The 22,311-nt window shown below is 36.9% G+C and overlaps 1 protein-coding gene across 1 annotated transcript in view; it reads left to right on the top strand.

Moving 5' to 3' along the window:
- Positions 1–1,133: 1,133 nt before the first annotated feature.
- Positions 1,134–22,311, top strand: part of LOC138308738 (protein mesh-like) — a 33,619-nt gene continuing 12,441 nt past the window's right edge. The window contains exons 1-14 of the mRNA XM_069249763.1: positions 1,134–1,428; positions 5,247–5,575; positions 7,144–7,211; positions 10,516–10,584; positions 11,268–11,564; positions 11,845–11,987; positions 12,522–12,670; positions 13,636–13,914; positions 16,722–16,999; positions 18,215–18,355; positions 19,800–19,952; positions 20,892–21,047; positions 21,333–21,458; positions 21,850–22,098. Of these exons, the coding sequence (XP_069105864.1) occupies positions 1,237–1,428; positions 5,247–5,575; positions 7,144–7,211; positions 10,516–10,584; positions 11,268–11,564; positions 11,845–11,987; positions 12,522–12,670; positions 13,636–13,914; positions 16,722–16,999; positions 18,215–18,355; positions 19,800–19,952; positions 20,892–21,047; positions 21,333–21,458; positions 21,850–22,098 (2,629 nt within the window). The 5' untranslated portion in view covers positions 1,134–1,236. The remainder of the gene's footprint in view (positions 1,429–5,246; positions 5,576–7,143; positions 7,212–10,515; positions 10,585–11,267; positions 11,565–11,844; positions 11,988–12,521; positions 12,671–13,635; positions 13,915–16,721; positions 17,000–18,214; positions 18,356–19,799; positions 19,953–20,891; positions 21,048–21,332; positions 21,459–21,849; positions 22,099–22,311) is intronic.

Here is a 22,311-nt window from a genome sequence, read left to right on the forward strand (position 1 = left end):
TCGAAATGACCACTCTTTTATTAAATCTTATCCACATTTTTATTTGTTTTTCAATATACCTAGATATACTTCTAGGAGTGTATATTGGCAATGGCAATGCTTTAAGACTTAAAATTTAATGATACAGTTATATTTTAAAATAATAGTATATTAGAAGGTGATATTAACACTTTGATGAGCATACTGGTTATAAAAATAGCCCCTCTCCTCTCTCTCTCTCTCTCTTTGTGTGTCTCAAATGCAACTTTATATATTATGTATTGCTTATATTGTAAATGCTATCATTTATAGGTTTTATTTTTTTTTGGAAACGGGCTTTATATAAGTTGTACAACTTGTACCCAATCCCATTGCACATTTGGTAATAAAATATGTTTAAATCAAAATTAAAATTTAAAGTTGAAATTAAACAAAAGATTTTCTAATCGTTAGCTTATCTTATCAAAACATTATTTCATGTTTGTGATTACACACTAATTTTGTTAAAACATTTCAGCACAAAGATAACGGTCGTTATGTACATGACTGACACCATGTATTATTCTATCGCTCAATGCGAAGATAAACACATTTGAAATGGCCGACATTTTATTTTAACATCTCCATGTAATAAAATTCTACAACTTATAGAAGTTATCAAGTTTTGTCAAAATTGGTCAACTTGCTACAGATATTTATCATTCTAATTTAAAAAATCTCAAAACTTCCTTGATCTCCATGCACGTTAAAACAAGATTTCTATCTGAAACCTAAGGAAAGTAATCTTGAGTGGGAAAATTAGAAACTTTTAAAGTGGTCATCAGCAGAAGTTCTACGTAAGTTATAGTATGTGCGATATGTTATCTTAAACTCTTAACAACTTCCGTAATCTACGTTAAAACAAGGTTTCAGCGAGACGGAAACCTCATAGGAAAGCATCCTTAGGTGTGAAAATAGATACTATTAAAGTGATCATAATACCTACTTAAGTTATATACTTAAGTAAGTGTTGTATTTTACCCCGAAGCAGCCAGTCGTATTATCGTTAAAGCAGCAGCTGATTGGTCTGAACAACTTGGAAAAAATCAAATAACCAGGAAGGAGGCCTTGTATTTGACCAATGTCTTAAATCATAGGTATATGCGCAACACCACACGGTGTACATTTGTACTCTCAGGGAATTCCTAACATCCCGGATATATAAACTGCATTGTGGGAGTAGCTTCACATTCAGGACTCCACTCCTGAGCAGCCAAGATGATTACACTACCCATCATTTTGATTTTTTCTCTGACCAAGTTGTCTGCCTCAATCCCTTTGGAAGATTTCTACCCGTACGGAGCTGCACAAGGAGACACAGACTTCCCTAAGAATGACGACGGCAGTTCACCTGTAGTAACTATCAGTACTAAATTTCCATTCTTCAACAGCCAACACGACAGTTTATATGTAAGTATTTTCCTCTTCTTTTCTCTTTGATTTTCTTTTATAATTACTTTTCCCTATTTTTCTATATGTTATTTTTTGTAAATTTCCTAATATGTCAATTGGTCTGGTTTTATTCATATTTGCAATTTAGTTCATATTTTTTTTTCTTTTGTTGAATTTTGTTCTATTATTTTACCACTGCTGTTGATATAACACTTGTATATATTGATAGATGAGTTTTTAACATTTTTAACATTATCTTCCTTTTATCTATACGAAAAGATATGGCTAATATTTTGTTACTTTGTATCTTGATCATCTGTGTATTATTCTCGCGACAACTTATGTTTTTATTTCTCATAAAGTTTTCCCGACGATTTATTTTCAAGATATTGGTTTACTGTGTTATGTTTTGTGGTGATTAATGCTCAAGAATTTTAGCCATCCTAATATCGGACAATTTTTGATACTGCTATCTTTCTTCTTTAATTTATTATAGCTAGCTACATTTATTTATATGTCTGGCTACTTTTGTCGATAATGTCTGGCTACTTTTGTCGATAATATCTGGCTACTTTTGTTGATAATATCTGGCTACTTTTGTCGATAATGTCTGGCTACTTTTGTCGATAATATCTGGCTACTTTTGTCGATAATGTCTGGCTACTTTTGTCGATAATATCTGGCTACTTTTGTCGATAATATCTGGCTACTTTTGTCGACAATATCTGGCTACTTTTGTCGATAATGTCTGGCTACTTTTTGTCGATAATATCTGGCTACTTTTTGTATTGGTATATAATGTCTGGCTTTTTTGTCGATAATGTCTGGCTACTTTTGTCAATAATATCTGGCTACTTTTGTCGATAATGTCTGGCTACTTTTGTCGATAATGTCTGGCTACTTTTGTCGATAATGTCTGGCTACTTTTGTCGATAATATCTGGCTACTTTTGTTGATAATATCTGGCTACTTTTGTCGATAATATCTGGCTACTTTTGTTGATAATATCTGGCTACTTTTGTTGATAATATCTGGTACTTTTGGATAATTCTGGCTACTTTTGTCGATAATTCTGGTACTTTGTGATAATATCTGGCTACTTTTGTTGATAATATCTGGCTTTTTACTAATTGTCTGATACTTTTGTATAATGTCTGGCTACTTTTGTCGATAATATCTGGCTACTTTTGTTGATAATATTGGCTACTTTTGTTATGTCTGGTACTTTTGTGATAATATCTGGCTACTTTTTGTGATAATATCTGGCTACTTTTGTCGATAATGTCTGGCTACTTTTGTCGATAATGTCTGGCTACTTTTGTCGATAATATCTGGCTACTTTTGTTGATATAATGTCTGGTTACTTTTTGTCATATATCTGGTACTTTTGTCGATAATATCTGGCTACTTTTGTCGATAATGTCTGGCTACTTTTGTCGATAATATCTGGCTACTTTTGTCGATAATATCTGGCTACTTTTGTCGATAATATCTGGCTACTTTTGTCGACAATATCTGGCTACTTTTGTCGATAATGTCTGGCTACTTTTGTCGATAATATCTGGCTACTTTTGTCGATAATATCTGGCTACTTTTGTCGATAATGTCTGGCTACTTTTGTTGATAAAATCTGGCTACTTTTGTTGATAATATCTGGCTACTTTTGTCGATAATGTCTGGCTACTTTTGTTGATAATGTCTGGCTACTTTTGTCGATAATATCTGGCTACTTTTGTCGATAATATCTGGCTACTTTTGTCGATAATGTCTGGCTACTTTTGTCGATAATGTCTGGCTACTTTTGTCGATAATGTCTGGCTACTTTTGTCGATAATGTCTGGCTACTTTTGTCAATAATATCTGGCTATTTTTGTTGATAATGTCTGGCTACTTTTGTTGATAATGTCTGGCTACTTTTGTCGATAATATCTGGCTATTTTTGTCGATAATGTCTGGCTACTTTTGTTGATAATACTGGCTCTTTGGATAATATCTGGTTTTTTGATCTGAATAATGTCTGGCTACTTTTGTCGATAATGTCTGGCTACTTTTGTCGATAATATCTGGCTACTTTTGTCGATAATATCTGGCTACTTTTGTCGATAATGTCTGGCTACTTTTGTCGATAATATCTGGCTACTTTTGTCGATAATGTCTGGCTACTTTTGTCGATAATATCTGGCTACTTTTGTCGATAATATCTGGCTACTTTTGTCGATAATATCTGGCTACTTTTGTCGATAATGTCTGGCTACTTTTGTCGATAATATCTGGCTACTTTTGTCGATAATGTCTGGCTACTTTTGTCGATAATGTCTGGCTACTTTTGTCGATAATATCTGGCTACTTTTGTCGATAATGTCTGGCTACTTTTGTCGATAATATCTGGCTACTTTTGTCGATAATGTCTGGCTACTTTTGTCGATAATGTCTTGCTACTTTTGTTGATCATATAAAACTACGTTTTTGATATTATTTAGTTTTTTTTTGATAATATTTGTCAATTGGCATCAATTTTCAATCCTTATACTATATTGACAATATCTGATGACCCTATTGATGTTTTTTTGTACTGATATCATGTTTTCTTTTATTTCATGTATATGGATACTATCATTGTCTTTTCCGTTTTTGGATATATTCCTCTATTTTCTTGACATCTCTCTTTGTTGATAACTCCTTACATTTTGTTTTACATGCATCAAACTTTGTTATGAGAGTCATTGGAGTCGTAAATATCCCACCTCTTTTGATTGATCAATATTCATTTGTTACTCTTTTATTTATTTACCGTATATTCTAAGTTCTACATGATGGAGCTTTTAAACATAACTATATTCTAAATTAAATGTATTATCTTTAAAGATTCCAAAGTGTTGCAGACAATCTTCACAATACGTGTTAGCGCAATATGAATTGATGATGTTTACCTTTTTTTACATTTACATTATTAACTCATTTCGGCGATCTCCATATTAAAATGAAATATATTATTCTTTTTTGTGGCCATACCTTATAACATGTTAACAGTAAACGACCAATATGATATCTACGTCCCTCTGTATCATCAACAAATATCTGATTATTTAAATTAATTAATTGCTTTTATCTTTGTTGAATGACTTCCTTATTTTATGCATATCTTATGTGTACATAGGCTTTCGTTCCATTTAGACATTTAAATATCAGATCCCAGTGTTGCCTTTATGTTAGGGACACATGTTTTAAATAGTATGATCTTTTCAAGCTTTTGCATGTTAAACTTCAATATAAGTTAAGTGAAAAGAAATTGTCTGACTAATATTGTTTTCATAAATAATTATCTCCCCTGTTATTTCTTTATTTCTTTATTTGCTTGTAAATAATGCGCCTGTTAGTTACATCAGGTAAGTTGGTTGTATGATTATTTATTTTGATTGTTTATATTAAGTAAATGTGGTTGTATGGTTTGTAATAAAAGAGAGAGAGAGAGAGAGAGAGAGAGAGAGAGAGATAGAGAGAGAGAGAAATAGTGCAGTTTTGAATTACAAAATGATGTTTTTAGTTACTTTGTTGTGGTCATACTTTTTATCTCTTTGCTAATGTTAAGCTGTACATATTTGGATTTGGGAAGGGGCGATGACCTAGTGGTTAAGATGTCTCGACATGTACCTTCTACCTCTGGGTCACGAGATCGATTCCATGTGAGATATTTACCAGGTAGTGATCGCTAATTGGTGGCTGTTTGTCTTCTACCACCTAAATTTGTCACGCCCTTAAATGATCCTGGATGTTATCACAAATAGTTATATAGCATAGTTAGAATATAAAAAGATCAGTGTTTCCTCCCCTTCTAGGTCAACACGAACGGCGCTATCAGTTTTCTTGGGACCTTGTCACAGTACACACCGGAATCGTTTCCACTCAGCAATTCACGGCGGATCATAGCTCCTTTCTGGGCGGACGTCGACATCAGAAATGGCGGAACTGTTTGGTATCGCGAAACAACGGACAGTTCCATCCTTCAGAGAGCTACAGACGAAGTCAGACTGTATTACCCGAGTCAGACCAGCTTTAGGGCGGACTGGGTATTTGTAGCCACATGGGACAACGTGGCTTTCTATGGAAGTGGAGGGACCTCGTTAAGTGTAAGTATTTTTGCGAAGTATCAAAGACTAATTAGTGGGTGACAGTAAACATGTGAATAGTTCATGTTCGGACACATATACAATATTGACATGATTCTTGCAAAATGTTACAAACTAATTTCTGAGTTGTGTGTTTGTTATTTATACACAACCCTTTTCCTGATTGATATAGTTGAACTTGTTCTAAACAAACCATCGTGTATATTGATATGGTGTTCAAGTTTAAAGAGCTTGGTTTCAAACTTTGTAAACAGACTGTAACAAAAGAAATGCAAATCATCGCCGCAGATCTAACAGTTTTATTAATATTAAACACTACATAAAAAAAACAATAATGTTTAACTATCTATAGGTTCAATCATGTGGTGTGAACTTCTCCTCTAATAGTCCGCTAAACCTGCCTATATTATTAGGCTTTTTTTAATTTTTTTTTGTTTGCCTAATATATATTAGGCAAAAAAAAAAAAATTTAAAAAAGCCTAATAATATAGGCAGGTTTAGCGGACTACTCCTCTAAGTGCGATATTAGGGCTAAGTAGCAAACATTGGAGCGTTATGGGAAGGAACATCTTCCCACAAAGGTCGATATATTGCTTGATAAAAATACATAAAGGTGTTCTGTAATTTACTTGTTTTGGGTGTTTTTGTTCCATTATTTTCATGTTAAGTGCTAATAAGTTATATAGAATAAGGAAAAATCAGCTTAGAGATTGATTTCGTCATCTCAAAGACAACAAGTCTTTTTTAAGTTCATCTTATTTTGTGTATTGCTTTGGATTTCAATGTCAGTTTTTTTGTGATTGCTTTGGATATTATATACTGAATAGACATTCTTCACTATTTTTCATTAGACACCGAGACTATTGAACAGGGAGGCTTGTAAACACGGGTAGTTAGTATTAGACACCGAGACTATTGAAACAGGGAGGCTGTAACACGGGAAGTTAGTATTACCGTATTTGACAGGGAGACTGTAACGGTTTTTTAGAACGAGACTATTGAACAGGGAGACTGTAACACGGGAAGTTTAGTATTAGACACCGAGACTATTGAACAGGGAGGCTGTAACACGAGGAGGTTAGTATTAGACACCGAGACTATTGAACAGGGAGGCTGTAACACGGAAAGTTAGTATTAGACACCGAGACTATTGAACAGGGAGGCTGTAACACGGGAGTTTAGTATTAGACACGAGACTATTGAACAGGGAGGCTGTAACACGGGAGTTAGTATTAGACACCGAGACTATTGAACAGGGAGGCTGTAACACGGGAATTAGTATTAGACACCGAGACTATTGAACAGGGAGACTGTAACACGGGAAGTTATTATTAGACACAGAGACTATTGAACAGGGAGGCTGTAACACGGAGGTTTATTAATCAGACACCGAGTATTTACAGGGAGGCTGTAACACGGGAAGTTAGTATTAGACACCGAGACTATTGAACAGGGAGGCTGTAACACGGGAGGTTAGTATTAGACACTGAGACTATTGAACAGGGAGGCTGTAACACGGGAGGTTAGTATTAGACACACCGAGACTTATTGAACAGGGAGGCTGTAACATTGAAAGTTAGTATTAGACACCGAGACTATTGAACAGGGAGGCTGTAACACGGGAGTTAGTATTAGACACCGAGACTATTGAACAGGGAGGCTGTAACACGGGAGGTTAGTATTAGACACCGAGACTATTGAACAGGGACAGCTGTAACACGGAGAAGTTTTAGTTTTTATTAGACACCGAGACTATTGAACAGGGAGGCTGTAACACGGGAGGTTAGTATTAGACACCGAGACTATTGAACAGGGAGGCTGTAACACGGGAAGTTATTATTAGACACCGAGACTATTGTACAGGGAGGCTGTAACACGGGAGTTAGTATTAGACACCGAGACTATTGAACAGGGAGGCTGTAACACGGGAAGTTAGTATTAGACACCGAGACTATTGAACAGGGAGGCTGTAACACGGGAAGTTAGTATTAGACACCGAGACTATTGAACAGGGAGGCTGTAACACGGGAGGTTAGTATTAGACACCGAGACTATTGAACAGGGAGGCTGTAACACGGGAGGTTAGTATTAGACACCGAGACTATTGAACAGGGAGGCTGTAACACGGGAAGTTAGTATTAGACACCGAGACTATTGAACAGGGAGGCTGTAACACGGGAAGTTAGTATTAGACACCGAAACTATTGAACAGGGAGGCTGTAACACGGGAGGTTAGTATTAGACACCGAGACTATTGAACAGGGAGGCTGTAACACGGAAAGTTAGTATAAGACACCGAGACTATTGAACAGGGAGGCTGTAACACGGGAGGTTAGTATTAGACACCGAGACTATAGAACAGGGAGGCTGTAACACGAGAGGTTAGTATTAGACACCGAGACTATAGAACAGGGAGGCTGTAACACGGGAGGTTAGTATTAGACACCGAGACTATTGAACAGGGAGGCTGTAACACGGGAAGTTAGTATTAGACACCGAGACTATTGAACAGGGAGGCTGTAACACGGGAGGTTAGTATTAGACACCGAGACTATTGAACAGGGAGGCTGTAACACGGGAGGTTAGTATTAGACACCGAGACTATTGAACAGGGAGGCTGTAACACGGGAGGTTAGTATTAGACACCGAGACTATTGAACAGGGAGGCTGTAACACGGGAGGTTAGTATTAGACACCGAGACTATTGAACAGGGAGGCTGTAACACGGGAGGTTAGTATTAGACACCGAGACTATTGAACAGGGAGGCTGTAACACGGGAGGTTAGTATTAGACACCGAGACTATTGAACAGGGAGGCTGTAACACGGGAAGTTAGTATTAGACACCGAAACTATTGAACAGGGAGGCTGTAACACGGGAAGTTATTATTAGACACCGAGACTATTGTACAGGGAGGCTGTAACAAGAGAGTTTAGTATTAGACACTGAAACTATTCAACAGGGAGTCTGTAACACGGGAGGTTAGTATTAGACACCGAGACTATTGAACAGGGAGGCTGTAACACGGAAAGTTAGTATTAGACACCGAGACTATTGAACAGGGAGACTGTAACACGGGAAGTTAGTATTAGACACCGAAACTATTGAACAGGGAGGCTGTAACACGGGAAGTTAGTATTAGACACCGAGACTATTGAACAGGGAGGCTGTAACACGAGAAGTTAGTATTAGACACCGAGACTATTGAACAGGGAGGCTGTAACACGGGAAGTTAGTATTAGACACCGAGACTATTGAACAGGGAGGCTGTAACACGGGAGGTTAGTATTAGACACCGAGACTATTGAACAGGGAGGCTGTAACACGGGAAGTTAGTATTAGACACTGAAACTATTCAACAGGGAGTCTGTAACACGGGAGGTTAGTATTAGACACCGAGACTATTGAACAGGGAGGCTGTAACACGGAAAGTTAGTATTAGACACCGAGACTATTGAACAGGGAGGCTGTAACACGGGAAGTTAGTATTAGACACCGAAACTATTGAACAGGGAGGCTGTAACACGGGAAGTTAGTATTAGACACCGGACTAGTAGTTAGTATTAGACACCGAGACTATTGAACAGGGAGGCTGTAACACGGGAGGTTAGTATTAGACACCGAGACTATTGAACAGGGAGGCTGTAACACGGGAGGTTAGTATTAGACACCGAGACTATTGAACAGGGAGGCTGTAACACGGGAAGTTATTATTAGACACCGAGACTATTGAACAGGGAGGCTGTAACACGGGAGGTTAGTATTAGACACCGAGACTATTGAACAGGGAGGCTGTAACACGGGAGGTTAGTATTAGACACCGAGACTATTGAACAGGGAGGCTGTAACACGGGAGGTTAGTATTAGACACCGAGACTATTGAACAGGGAGGCTGTAACACGGGAAGTTAGTATTAGACACCGAGACTATTGAACAGGGAGGCTGTAACACCGAGTACTATTGGGGAGTTAGTATTAGACACAGAGACTATTGAACAGGGAGGCTGTAACACGGGAGGTTAGTATTAGACACCGAGACTATTGAACAGGGAGGCTGTAACACGGGAAGTTAGTATTAGACACCGAGACTATTTGAACAGGGAGGCTGTAACACGGGCAGAGTTAGTATTAGTTACACGAGACTATTGAACAGGGAGGCTGTAACACAGGAGGTTAGTATTAGACACCGAGACTATTGAACAGGGAGGCTGTAACACGGGAAGTTATTATTAGACACCGAGACTATTGAACAGGGAGGCTGTAACACGGGAAGTTAGTATTAGACACTGAGACTATTGAACAGTTGGCTGTAACACGGGAAGTTAGTATTAGACACCGAGACTATTGAACAGGAGGCTGTAACACGGGAAGTTAGTATTAGACACAGAGACTATTGAACAGGGAGGCTGTAACACGGGAAGTTATTATTAGACACCGAGACTATTGTACAGGGAGGCTGTAACAAGAGAGTTTAGTATTAGACACTGAAACTATTGAACAGGGAGTCTGTAACACGGGAGGTTATTATTAGACACCGAGACTATTGAACAGTTAGTATTAGACACCGAGACTATTGAACAGGGAGGCTGTAACACGGGAGGTTAGTATTAGACACCGAGACTATTGAACAGGGAGGCTGTAACACGGGAAGTTAGTATTAGACACCGAGACTATTGAACAGGGAGGCTGTAACACGGGAGGTTAGTATTAGACACCGAGTATTACACGAGACACGAGACTATAGAACAGGGAGGCTGTTACACGGGAGGTTAGTATTAGACACCGAGACTATAGAAAAGGGAGGTTGTAACACGAGAGGTTAGTATTAGACACCAAGACTATAGAACAGGGAGGTTGTAACACGGGAGGTTAGTATTAGACACCGAGACTATAGAACAGGGTGGCTGTAACACGGGAGGTTAGTATTAGACACCGAGATTATTGAACAAGGAGTCTGTTACACGGGAGGTTATTATTAGACACCGAGACTATTGAACAGTTAGTATTAGACACCGAGACTATTGAACAGGGAGGCTGTAACACGGGAGGTTAGTATTAGACACCGAGACTATTGAACAGGGAGGCTGTAACACGGGAAGTTAGTATTAGACACCGAGACTATTGAACAGGGAGGCTGTAACACGGGAAGTTAGTATTAGACACCGAGACTATTGAACAGGGAGGCTGTAACACGGGAAGTTAGTATTAGACACCGAGACTATTGAACAGGGAGGCTGTAACACGGGAAGTTAGTATTAGACACAGAGACTATTGAACAGGGAGGCTGTAACACGGGAAGTTAGTATTAGACACAGAGACTATTGAACAGGGAGGCTGTAACACGGTAAGTTAGTATTAGACACTGAGACTATTGAACAGGGAGGCTATAACACGGGAATTTAGTATTAGACACCAAGACTATTGAACAGGGAGGCTATAATTCGGTAAGTTAGTATTAGACACACAGACTATTGAACAGTGAGGCTGTAACATTGGAAGTTAGTATCAAATACTGAGACAATGGCACACAAAAACTGGAACAGGGGAAGTATTTTGGAATATTCCATAAATCAATGTGTCGATAGCGTGGACAATACAAAAACGTGTTGTTGTTTTGTTTTATAATAGAAAACCATTTTGGAGAGCTGCCAGGGTTGAGATCTATTGCGTTAACCCTATCATAACATGTAACTTAAAACAGGAAGTCACTTCAAATATTGTTCTATTCCAGGAGCGTTGACTATATCACCACAGTATTCCAACATGTTTGGTGGAGAAAAGAAGGTGTTTTCTGGTCCGTGCATACAATCTGATGACGTCATTACTGCCAGATTTGGTTCGGGAGACGCCGTGGTACATTGTACCAGGGAGTCCATGTACAAAGTCGCCTGTGTGACGCCGTCGTTTTCCACCACTGGTGACGTCAGCGTTACGCTGAATGTGACGACGTTAGATCAGCGATGTAATGTGCATTCCAGCCGGCAGTTCTGTCCTCAAAATACCGAATATCTAGGCAAAATAACAATACGTAAGTAACAATGATAATAAACGTGTAAACCGTTAAAACAAAATAAGATCTAACTAGTTTCGTGAACAATAGTTGGTTTACGACAGAATACTACAAATTAATTTGAAATATTTAAATGTATTGGAATATGTGTTTGTACTTTGGTAGAGAAATTATACTTAAACCAATTTCTTTGTTTTTTATCCGTGTTTCACAGGGCTGTATTAATGTTGGACAGTGGGTATAAAGTAAAGATATGATAATTCCCATGAAATAATTTGATTATTACTGGTTGATACAGAGAATCCCCTGGATACGAAGCCTGTCCTCCAGCGGATGAACCCATCTACCTGGATACAGGGTGAATACGTTACAATGAGGTGGCAGACCGGAGAGATCCCCTTTGATATTGGAGGGTCAAGCTTAGAGATTTTCACCGTCAAGGTAACTATAGATATAGACATGTTGCCTCCATTGTAGGATATCTGAGATATTCCTTAGAAGTCAATATGATTTGATTAACCCCATAACAAAGTCTAATCTTCACTTTTCTTTCTTGCAATTTCGTGTGTTAGGCCTACAACATATTTTGCAATTAGAAGCAATGGGATAAAACACAAACCAAAATGAAAGAGGAACATAGAGATAAAGAAGCTAGCACAAATCGCCAATGAAAAAATCACTGTCCATTACAAAGTCGGTATTATGATAATGCTATTTCGTCTTTGCATATCTCAGAGTTACCTCCCTTGCGAGTAGGTGTCAATTGTGATGGCATTGTTTTGTGAGCGAACCTCGCGTCGTTTTATGAAAACCATTAGGTTACGCTCGCACACACATGACGTCACAATCAATACCTACCCGAGTGGACAGAGAGCTCTGTAACATGTTAAGACGGAATAATACCAACCCCTTGAGCTAAAACGTCCATTTATGAGTAAATACCACAAATATCGTCATTTGTTGGTGTTGTTTTAGCCTGATGTTGACCACAAACCAAAGATCCGTCACCAATCAACAGCTGTACAGCACATCAGTCCCAACCAATCACAAGTGTCGTTTCTACTTCAAACAACCGATGACGTCATCATTCTTAGCTTGGTGGAGGCAACAAACACAAGCAATGTGTACGTATATACGTCATCAGACGGACGTTAAGTAGATTAAATCCTCACCAACCAATCGTACTTGTTCTTAATAGATTGATTTGTATATAACTGTAAATAATTACACTAATTTCCATTTTGCTCTGCCTAAAAGAACCTGGTAAAGCATGATCAATTAATTTCTCATGCCCTATACACAAGGACTCTGTGTCATCATATGCTTACAATGTAGTTATCGATATTTAAATATCAGCTTCATACAATTACGTGACGAAAATACAACACTCAGTTACATTCTTAATCATTGAAATTAAGTCTTGAAAGGCTTAATTTTGTATATATAACCCAACTGTTTATCATGTTCATCAATCACCATTGTCTTCAAATCTGGACCTCTGCTAAACCACTTCCAGTACTGCACAGTTAAACATGTCATATTTGAAGCAAATCAAGATACTTTTTAAGCTATTACTTCCCGAAAATGTTACAATCGTAGCAACGTCCAAAGAATTAGGCTCTTTTCGGAATTATGTTTTATGTTGCCTTGGTGACGAGAAGAACTGACCGACGACTGTTTCGCTGTCGTATAACATGTGCGATAACTGGTGTTATGTTGCAAATATATATGATAATATTACACTGAAGACATTACGTTTTGTCAACTGCGTGAGTTTTAAATTGATTGACGTAAATATGAGGATTGACTGTTCATTTTATAGCTTGCATTGGTTGATAAAGAAAATGAATAACATTTTTTTCCATCAGCCAATGGAAGCAACAGAATTGACAATCAATCCTTAAATGACGAGAAAATGTTTGTATTTGTAAGATAAATAGCTGGTCATTTTAAGTTCAGCGTTGTTAGCGAAGGTAAGGTCATGCATCAACGTTACTATTCAGGTATTATCCTAAATGGTTACGAAGAGCTCCTGACACAAACTTAGTCGGGATGTAATTTATTTAATCATGCTTCTTCGTTTTCTCAGACATCCACAGCAAAGAGTATGGTCGGAGGCTATTGTAGTCACACCAAGAAATACCAATGAATCAAGGATGTCCTGTGGTCAATGGCAGACAATAGATGACGAATTGCCATCTTTGTCCGAAATACCCAGACAGGTTTGCCCTTGCCGTTTTGATCAAGCTAGCATTGACGCCATCCGATTCCGCCCGGATCCTCTTTGTCAGCAAGGCTCTACCAGACAGCAATCCAACTGTCTGTACCATCCTCTGGCCAAACAGTGCTTCAGACTCAACACGCCAGGGTAAGCATGGCAATAGTTTCTTTTGGTACCCTTTAAGGATGTCAATATACCGTATTTTTTATGTAAACGTGTTACTGATTTATATTGTAACGTCATTATTTTGTGAGCGAAACTCACGTCGTTTTATCTGAAAAAGTATTATGTTACACTCCGCATCACGTGACATCAAAATCAATACCTTCCTACAACGACAGATGACTTATACCCAAATTAAGAATAACAATGTGCTGCTATCTTTAGGATGGTGTAACGATCTTGATTTACATGTCATAAACAGGCAGGGATCAAGCTAATTCAGGCACATTAGGTGAGGAGATCAAATAGTGACATGCCTTTGCTGAATTTCATCGCCTGTATCGATGATGTGTTATTTACGTGGGCACGTCCAATTGATTATTTCACATATGTTATGTCCAATTAATTAGCCCACATAGGTTATGTCAAATTAGTAAGTTCACAGATAGCATGGTCGCAGTTGTGACCTGGGTCAGACTGACGCCATCATGACGTCACATATGACAGTCCGCTGTGTGGTATGTACCGGTCAAAACCATGCTTCCTCTTCTGTTATTGGTGGGAATACGTCAGAAATGTAACATGGTATAGTCAATGTAAGGTACGGTGTCAGTTTAAAAGGAAGTCTAATTTACCCAAATATGAGCTTAAACAAACCTTCATATCACACTGCCACCTGAGACATAAATTGTTTATTAAACTAAAGACAGAGAGCGGTTCACTGTGTTTTGGTTAATGTTTCTTAAAGTTGTCACTAGCAAAAATGCCGGTCGTCATCATTGTACTATTGAGAGGGGGATAATTCCCTGTGAAAAATGGGCGGTCACCATGCCTCAAGGAAAGGCAATGCATTATTTCCCCGAGGGAAATTCAATTTGTTATTTCCTTGCCATGCGATTTGCATAAACTAATTACAAACACTGTTGTAACCCGGAGGTATGATAATAGATTTATCTGTAAAATATTAGCCAATTAACAACTTTACCATCATTTCTTTTGGTTTTTCTTACTTTGATGTAAGGAAAGGTAAAAAAGGGCAAATAATATAAATTAAAATGATGAGAAAATAAGATTGTTTAGGATATAAGTTGAATATGAAATGCGACTGACAAAAATGGGTAACACCGTATATCACCCATTTTATGGCTGGAGTATTTAAAACAGAGAAAAAATACATAATTATTTTTTTTGTTTTTACTATATTTATTTTCAAATTCTGACTTATTATTTCCTTCTATCAATTACCATTTGGAAATCAAATTGGCCCTACAGGTAGGGCGTTAGAATTGAAACAGTTGCCACCCTTCTTGATCGTAAAAGGCGACTAGATTTAGGATCGTATCTTGTCTTTCTTCCTAATTCACTTTCTTCTTTCTAACGTCTCACTTAACACCGCCTCACTTTTGGTCTTTGGTTGACCGCTCGCCGCTGTGAGGTAGGCTCTGTCTCCTAGCCGAGACACACCAAAGTCTAAAAAATTAGAAAATTCTGCTCCTACTTAACGCTCAGCATACAGGGAGTGGGACGACTGGTTGGCCCGTTGTCAGTATAATGTGACCGGGTGGGGTGTGTTGCTTGGTGTCTTCGGTGGCACGCTTCAGTGATATAGCACTATAAAAAGGGCAACAGTTCCACTATACAAGAAAACACAACATAAATATACCGCAGTCTCCCACGCACCTCACACCACATACACAATGGATTTTATTTCAAGTCTGCATTATAACAAGAATGGACTCATCACTTAATGTTGTTGGACTAAGACTGGAATACCATAAACAACCAGGACACCAGACAGGACAGTCAAAATCGCATTATAAAAAAATATATATTTTTTCAAAGTAAACTATCCTGTCAAGGTAAAATTACTGGTACATTTGCTACAAGAATTTTGGTCATATTATTACTACAAATTGCAATGAATATGTTATCATTATGAATAATAAACAAATATTTAGCAAAATGTGCAGCAAGAATAGAACCAGACTGCGGGTCGCAAATTCACTTAGTAATTTTACTTTGCCATGATCATTTACATGCTTATAAAATTGTCGGTATTATCATCGGGTACAAAGCTATGGATTTACATTTAAATATTTACATTTCCGTTTTCTCTTTGCTATATAACCTTACCAACTGCGAAATCGTTTACACTTGCGTAAACGCAGTGGTTGCCGCGCAAGAATACACACACCGGAACACTGACTTCCGCAAGTAGTGTGAATGCGCATCCGGTTAGGCCTATTGTTTCTGTATGAAACATCTTCAATAGATTGCATGTATGAATGTTATGTAAATCTTAAATTATATGTCAGCAAATAAAAAAATAACAAATATTGTGTAAATGGGATGAAAAAAGATAAAGTCAATGTGGAACTATATTTTGTGTACTCTCTAAATTTGACAACATTTCCCGCCAAATTGAAGCCAGCTGTTCCGGGATTCCATCAATGGACCGGCTGTTCCAACGATCGTACAACATTGGAAAAACAGAGTTTTATTTTATTTAAACACTTGATTTGAATGAAATGATCAATCGAAATGTAAATATAAGAAATAATTTTTATTGTTTGTTGTTTACTGGTGTGTAAACTGCATTTTTTGTACATATATTTAACATGACGCGCTGACGCGCGTCATTTAAAATATCTGTACAAAAAATGCAGTTTACACACCAGTAAACAACAAACAATAAAAATCATTCCTTAAATGAATCGGTTAATTTTATATAGATAATGCTTTGCGTGTTTCTTGCTCTATTATCAAACAGACATTTTGGTTGTTTTAACCAGACCACTAGGAACAGGACAACTGTGTTGCTATGACAACAACGGAAACATCATGGATATGCTGACGTCATCAGGTGGTGGATCACTACAGCGCTTTCACTACTTTGGGGACGGCGAAGCCGTAGTTCCGTATTTGTCCAATATTGTTTTTGATACAGCCCCCTACTACCATTGTTGTATGTATCCTAACTCCTTTCAATCGGAGGTGGCCAGTGAATGTTACGAGTTTTATCAGAGACGAACACCTGGAAACTGTCACGAATACGTCTCAAACACCCCAGGTCAGTGTCTGTCAATGTCACATATCTAGGGTACCTTTCAATATAATTAAGATACAGATCATTAGAGGATTTGACAACATCCAATAAGAATCATGTTCAGATGACCGTTATACAAGCTGTATTTCAGATCAAATGCATTTTTCTACATCAATTAAAACACCATTTTGTCTCATACATACATATTGAGCTTTGTTGTGCTCTTTGGACAATATGACTACGTACACAAAAATAATTCTAAATAACCCTAATGAGATGTTGTCAGACCCAATTATCAAACGTAGACAATCTAAGTTTAGGCAAAGCAGAAATTAATCCATTTTTCTGTTTGTTGTTTTTGAACTGTTACCAAATAAAAATAAGTAATTGTGAATGCAGTTAAGATGCCAGGTAACTAAAGGATTTCTAACGGCTAAAGCATTATCTCCCCTGACCCATCAGGCGATTGAACTCTTATTGATTTCATGTGTTTTGTTTTTATTGCTTATTGTGTGCAATGACTAACTATAGTGCTAGAAACGATTTCCATATTGGAATCTTAGCCTTGGTGAATTACTGGCATCAAGTTTAAAGCAAGAAAATAATATTTAGCGGCAGCAAAATATATCTCAACGTCCTTCACCGTTGCAAAGCGGAAATTTTCGAAGCAAATAGCCATGTAAAACGGCTTTTAAATTATGATTCAGGACAAAATCTGAATCAAATTGGAAAATTCATCTTTCGCTGATGTTTATTTTGATTTTGTAAAAAAAATATATTGTTTGATATCACGCGGGAGTGTGACTTTGGATACTGTCACAACACTGGATCTTGTTTTGACTTTCCTTTTCATGAGAACGTTTTCAAACTCTACATATATGGATGAGTTACCGAGACACCTTTATCACAAGAGTTCGCTTCGCGAACCCGTTCGAGCTGCGCGCTCTGTAGTAAAGGATCAGTATTTCAATTAAACGTTATGCTTTTCGATTTTACAATTTTGTTTAAAATTTACACAATTGCTTTGTGACATATCTCTAATTTGAATCATAATATTTACAAAGTCTGTTATTTTGTACCATTGACATTAGTTTTGCAGTGTTCGTTTATTAAATACATTGAATTTTTCAGTTTTCAGTTTTATTCAGATGATAAATATGTAAGCATTGCTATGGAACCATTTTTACGACAATTTTCTGATTTCAGAGTTCATCAAAATATAATTCTTTCATTTTTTAGCTCAGAGCACTGGTGTGTCTCATTTTGTGACCCCAGATGGTTTGCCATATACCTTTAATGGAGTGGGCGAATTTACCCTGTTTCGAACCATAATGAACAGCTTCATAGCTCAAGTCAGGCTGGAGGCATTCACTAACAACGGTAAACGTATTATACATCAATATATATTATATGATACATCACATTATATGTTATGTAATGATATTGTTATACAAACTGTGAAACTTCTATGTTAAACATTCATTACAAATAGAAGGAGATTCCCCAACAAGTGACTGTGTTTTATAATACTTATCAAAATAGAGTTCATTTTAAAATTTTGAAAAACTAGGATTTTAGGAAAGCTAACGATCACATATCTCTCCGTCATTAAATTATTTATTATAGATACGTGTACTTTAGATAAAGAACTACCTGTTTTAAATGCAATTTAAAACAAAATGAGTTTGTAAACAGTCGGTGAATATAGAATATGTCACGTTTCACTGGTTGTGTAACACCATTATATAAAGCATAATTTCCAACCCCAAGAAAATGTTGCATGCTATAGTTTATGATAGTCAGCTTTACGGTTTAATGTGCCCATTGTGGTTAATCTTGATGATTTTCAAATTAACACGTAGCCATGCTGTCTGCGTGAAATTAGATATCGGCAACTGCGCTGTTAGAGGCAGTTAATAACTAATAACTAATAAAACAAGCACAAACCTGTTTAAGAGGCCAACTTAGAACATAGACTACCTATTTATATACACTGCCCTCCAAAAGTTCTGTTACACATGCATTTTTTATCAATAGATTTAAAAATAATAAAAAAATATCAATATTCTTTTAGTTATCACGTGAATATTTTATTGTCCAAATACTTTTACAATTTTGCATGATAATGCAATGGCCCTGAGTTCATGTATTGTAATGAAATTGGAATATTTGTTAAAAATCAAAAATATTGTTATTCTGTTAATAAAATATTTGGTATATCCTCCACGTGCTCTAAGTACTGCCAAAGTAGTATTACCCCCCTTTACTTCATTTAAAACAAAAGACAAAAAAATTATATCCCCAATAATTTTGTCAAAAATAATTTTATACAGAATTAAGAGAGTTGTAACAGAACTTTTGGAGGGCAGTGTATATATACACTACGTAAAAACATCCCATGACTAAAAACACCATTTTGCTTTGTACATTGGGTATTTTTTTAAAGAAAGGTAAGAAAACAAAATTGTATGAACGAAATGAAACAAACAGTTGTAATCGAATATTTATCTAACACTGCCCACAGAACACGTCTACATCCTTTAAAAACATATTGAAATGAAAAAATACAGTGGACCCCGATGCTCTGGACGACGATATTCCGGAAAATTCGCAATCCGGTTGGAAATCTCAGGGTTACGGATTACCGTAAAGCAACACATTGACCAAATCCGGAAAATTCGTAATTCGGACGATTTAGGATAGAAATGAAGGTGCTCAGGTAACCGGGAGTTATAGTAATAAAGTTTTAATCCAAATATCCCGCTTCATTGATTATGTTCCATTCAATACTCACCTTACCAATTACTTGTATATTTTGATCAAGGTCGTCGAGGTGCTTTGATTACATCACTTGCTGTCTCAGCGGCAAATGCTTCGGATACCGTGGAAATCAGACTCAACTCCATCCGGGGATTTGACATTTTAATAAATGGAGTCGTACAGGATATCACAGGGATCTCTTTCCTTCGATACAAAGGTAAAATGTCAAATATGTATGTATGATGTATCATTGTTTACTGTGGCATATGTGTTGTTGTTTGTAGTTTCCTGCACAGAGACAATCGTTCGTTCCAATTAATTAGTAACAAATATATCTTATTTATATCTTGAAATGGTTCGATATATGTTCTTTCCAAAGAATTGTATTTGTATTTTGTAAATTCTCCTACGTATTAGCTTAATTGGCTGTAATAATTGACCAGCACCAATTATACATACCGTATTTTACAAGGACCACTACCCGTGCATTATGTAATGATTGTCTGCAAAGCTCTGGCATCTATTTAGATAATAAATTCCGTAAGAATATAGTTAAAAGCTATATTTAGTTCATTTACTTCTTTTGGTTAGATCAGGAAATAGCTTTATCAACAACGATATACTCCATTTGATGGAACGAACATTATAGCGGGTGATCAGTTTACGTTGATATGTCAACATGAGTGACGTCACAATGGTGACGTTTTGGTTGCCATTTATACTCACATAGCTTGGCAAAGTGATGTTGTTAAAATGACAGGGGGAGTCAAACAAGGTCAATGTGATACATTACACATCCTCGATACTCCAGGGGTTCAGATCACTTACTATCTCCACACCCTAAAGGAACATAATCAATGAAGCGTGATATTGAGTGAAATTGAAGGCAGCTCAGCAAAACAACATTTGACCAATCACAGGCAAGCAAAGATTTCCTTTGAAGACTAGAGAGAGCAACGCATCAAATGACTAAATTACCTATTCTATTACTATGAAATAGTTCTGGGGTGCAGAGATCGTAAGTGATCGGAACCCCTGGAATATTGAGGATCTACATTACATAGCAGAACATGAATCTGTAACAATCTTACTTTATTGAGATATCAATTACACATTTTAATTGTTGTTACTCTTAAATATTTTTTTTTCATTTTAGGAGCAACAGTAACTGTTGTCCATAACAATTCGACGAGTGATGGTCCTAAAAATGAGGTCAACCTTGCCTTTCCTGAGTTTGGTATCTCATTCCAGGCCCTGGTGTTCGATACACACATGAACTTAGGCATCAGCTTTGATCCTCACTTCCAGTTGGGTAAGCACAGCGTATGAGTGGAGTTATATTGGTGTTATCATAGCTTTAGACTTTTTCAGTGACTGCGCCTGAGATATTACATAGAACGAATCTAAAATCGTTCAAATGTTCTTTGCTGATGCTATTGATAGTTATCCAATCAGCGATAGTTATTTACTTTCTATATGTTTATAATAACCTTCTGGAAATCCCAACATTTAGTTAAAACCTTTGGTCTTAATAAAAACGATTATCGTGCTAGTGCCTACACGCCGAACACTAATCTATTGTATGTGGTGTTTACAGGAAGTATCGAAGGACTTCTGGGAAATTTTAACCATAACGCTAGTGACGACCTGACCCCTCAGCACGGTCAGACTTTACCGGCAAATTCCTCTACTGAAGACATACACCACAACATGGGTTTGTCATGTAAGTCAATATACGGCGATATGGTATCATAGTCATAAAAGCATTTAACTTGTATTTGTATAGACTACAATATAGACCATACATCCAGTATAGTCTTTCTTCTTTCAATACTGACTATACCTAAATTTCTCACTTTTTTTCTGTCAATATACACTATATCTGTATTATAAACTTTCTTCTTTCCATACAGACTATACCAATGTCATATATTTCATTCTTTAGAATTTAAAGCTAACATTGTTAAATAATTAAGTGAATCTTATAAAAAAAATAAAATATGAATTAATAATCATGAAGTGTTTTGATAATAATGTTTCCAGAAGTGTTTTGATAATAATGTTTCCATGATCTGTTTCTATTTTTATTTTTATTTTAATATTTATCAATACAGGGCGAGTGAAGGAAGAAGAGTCGCTATTTACATATGCAGTAGGAACATCCCACTCGTCTATACAGGATAGTACCTTTGTACCGACGTTCGAGGTTCCACCGTCGGCTGTTGACGGGAGTATGAGGGCGATTTGTGGAAATGACACGTTCTGTTACTATGACTACTACGTCACACATGACAAAACGTTGGCCCTCTCCACTCAAACCTCATCCGAAACATTATCAACTATTCAGCGGATTTCCCGACAAAGTAAGACACTAACAGCAGAAATGGGAGGTTTGCTTAGTAGTTACCGTCTGTCATTTTGCTTTTGAGAGCAACAAAAAATGATGTTGAAAAAAAATGAAATGTGTCTTCCTAAGTATATGATTGTATGTATATTGTAAACCGAATTTCCTTTGCGTACGATTTACTTTCGCAAAATTCGCGATCACAGGAAATTCCTGAGTGTTTATCTCCGCG

Source organism: Argopecten irradians, chromosome 15, assembly GCF_041381155.1.
Source record: "Argopecten irradians isolate NY chromosome 15, Ai_NY, whole genome shotgun sequence".
Classification (NCBI taxonomy): Eukaryota; Metazoa; Mollusca; class Bivalvia; order Pectinida; family Pectinidae; genus Argopecten; species Argopecten irradians.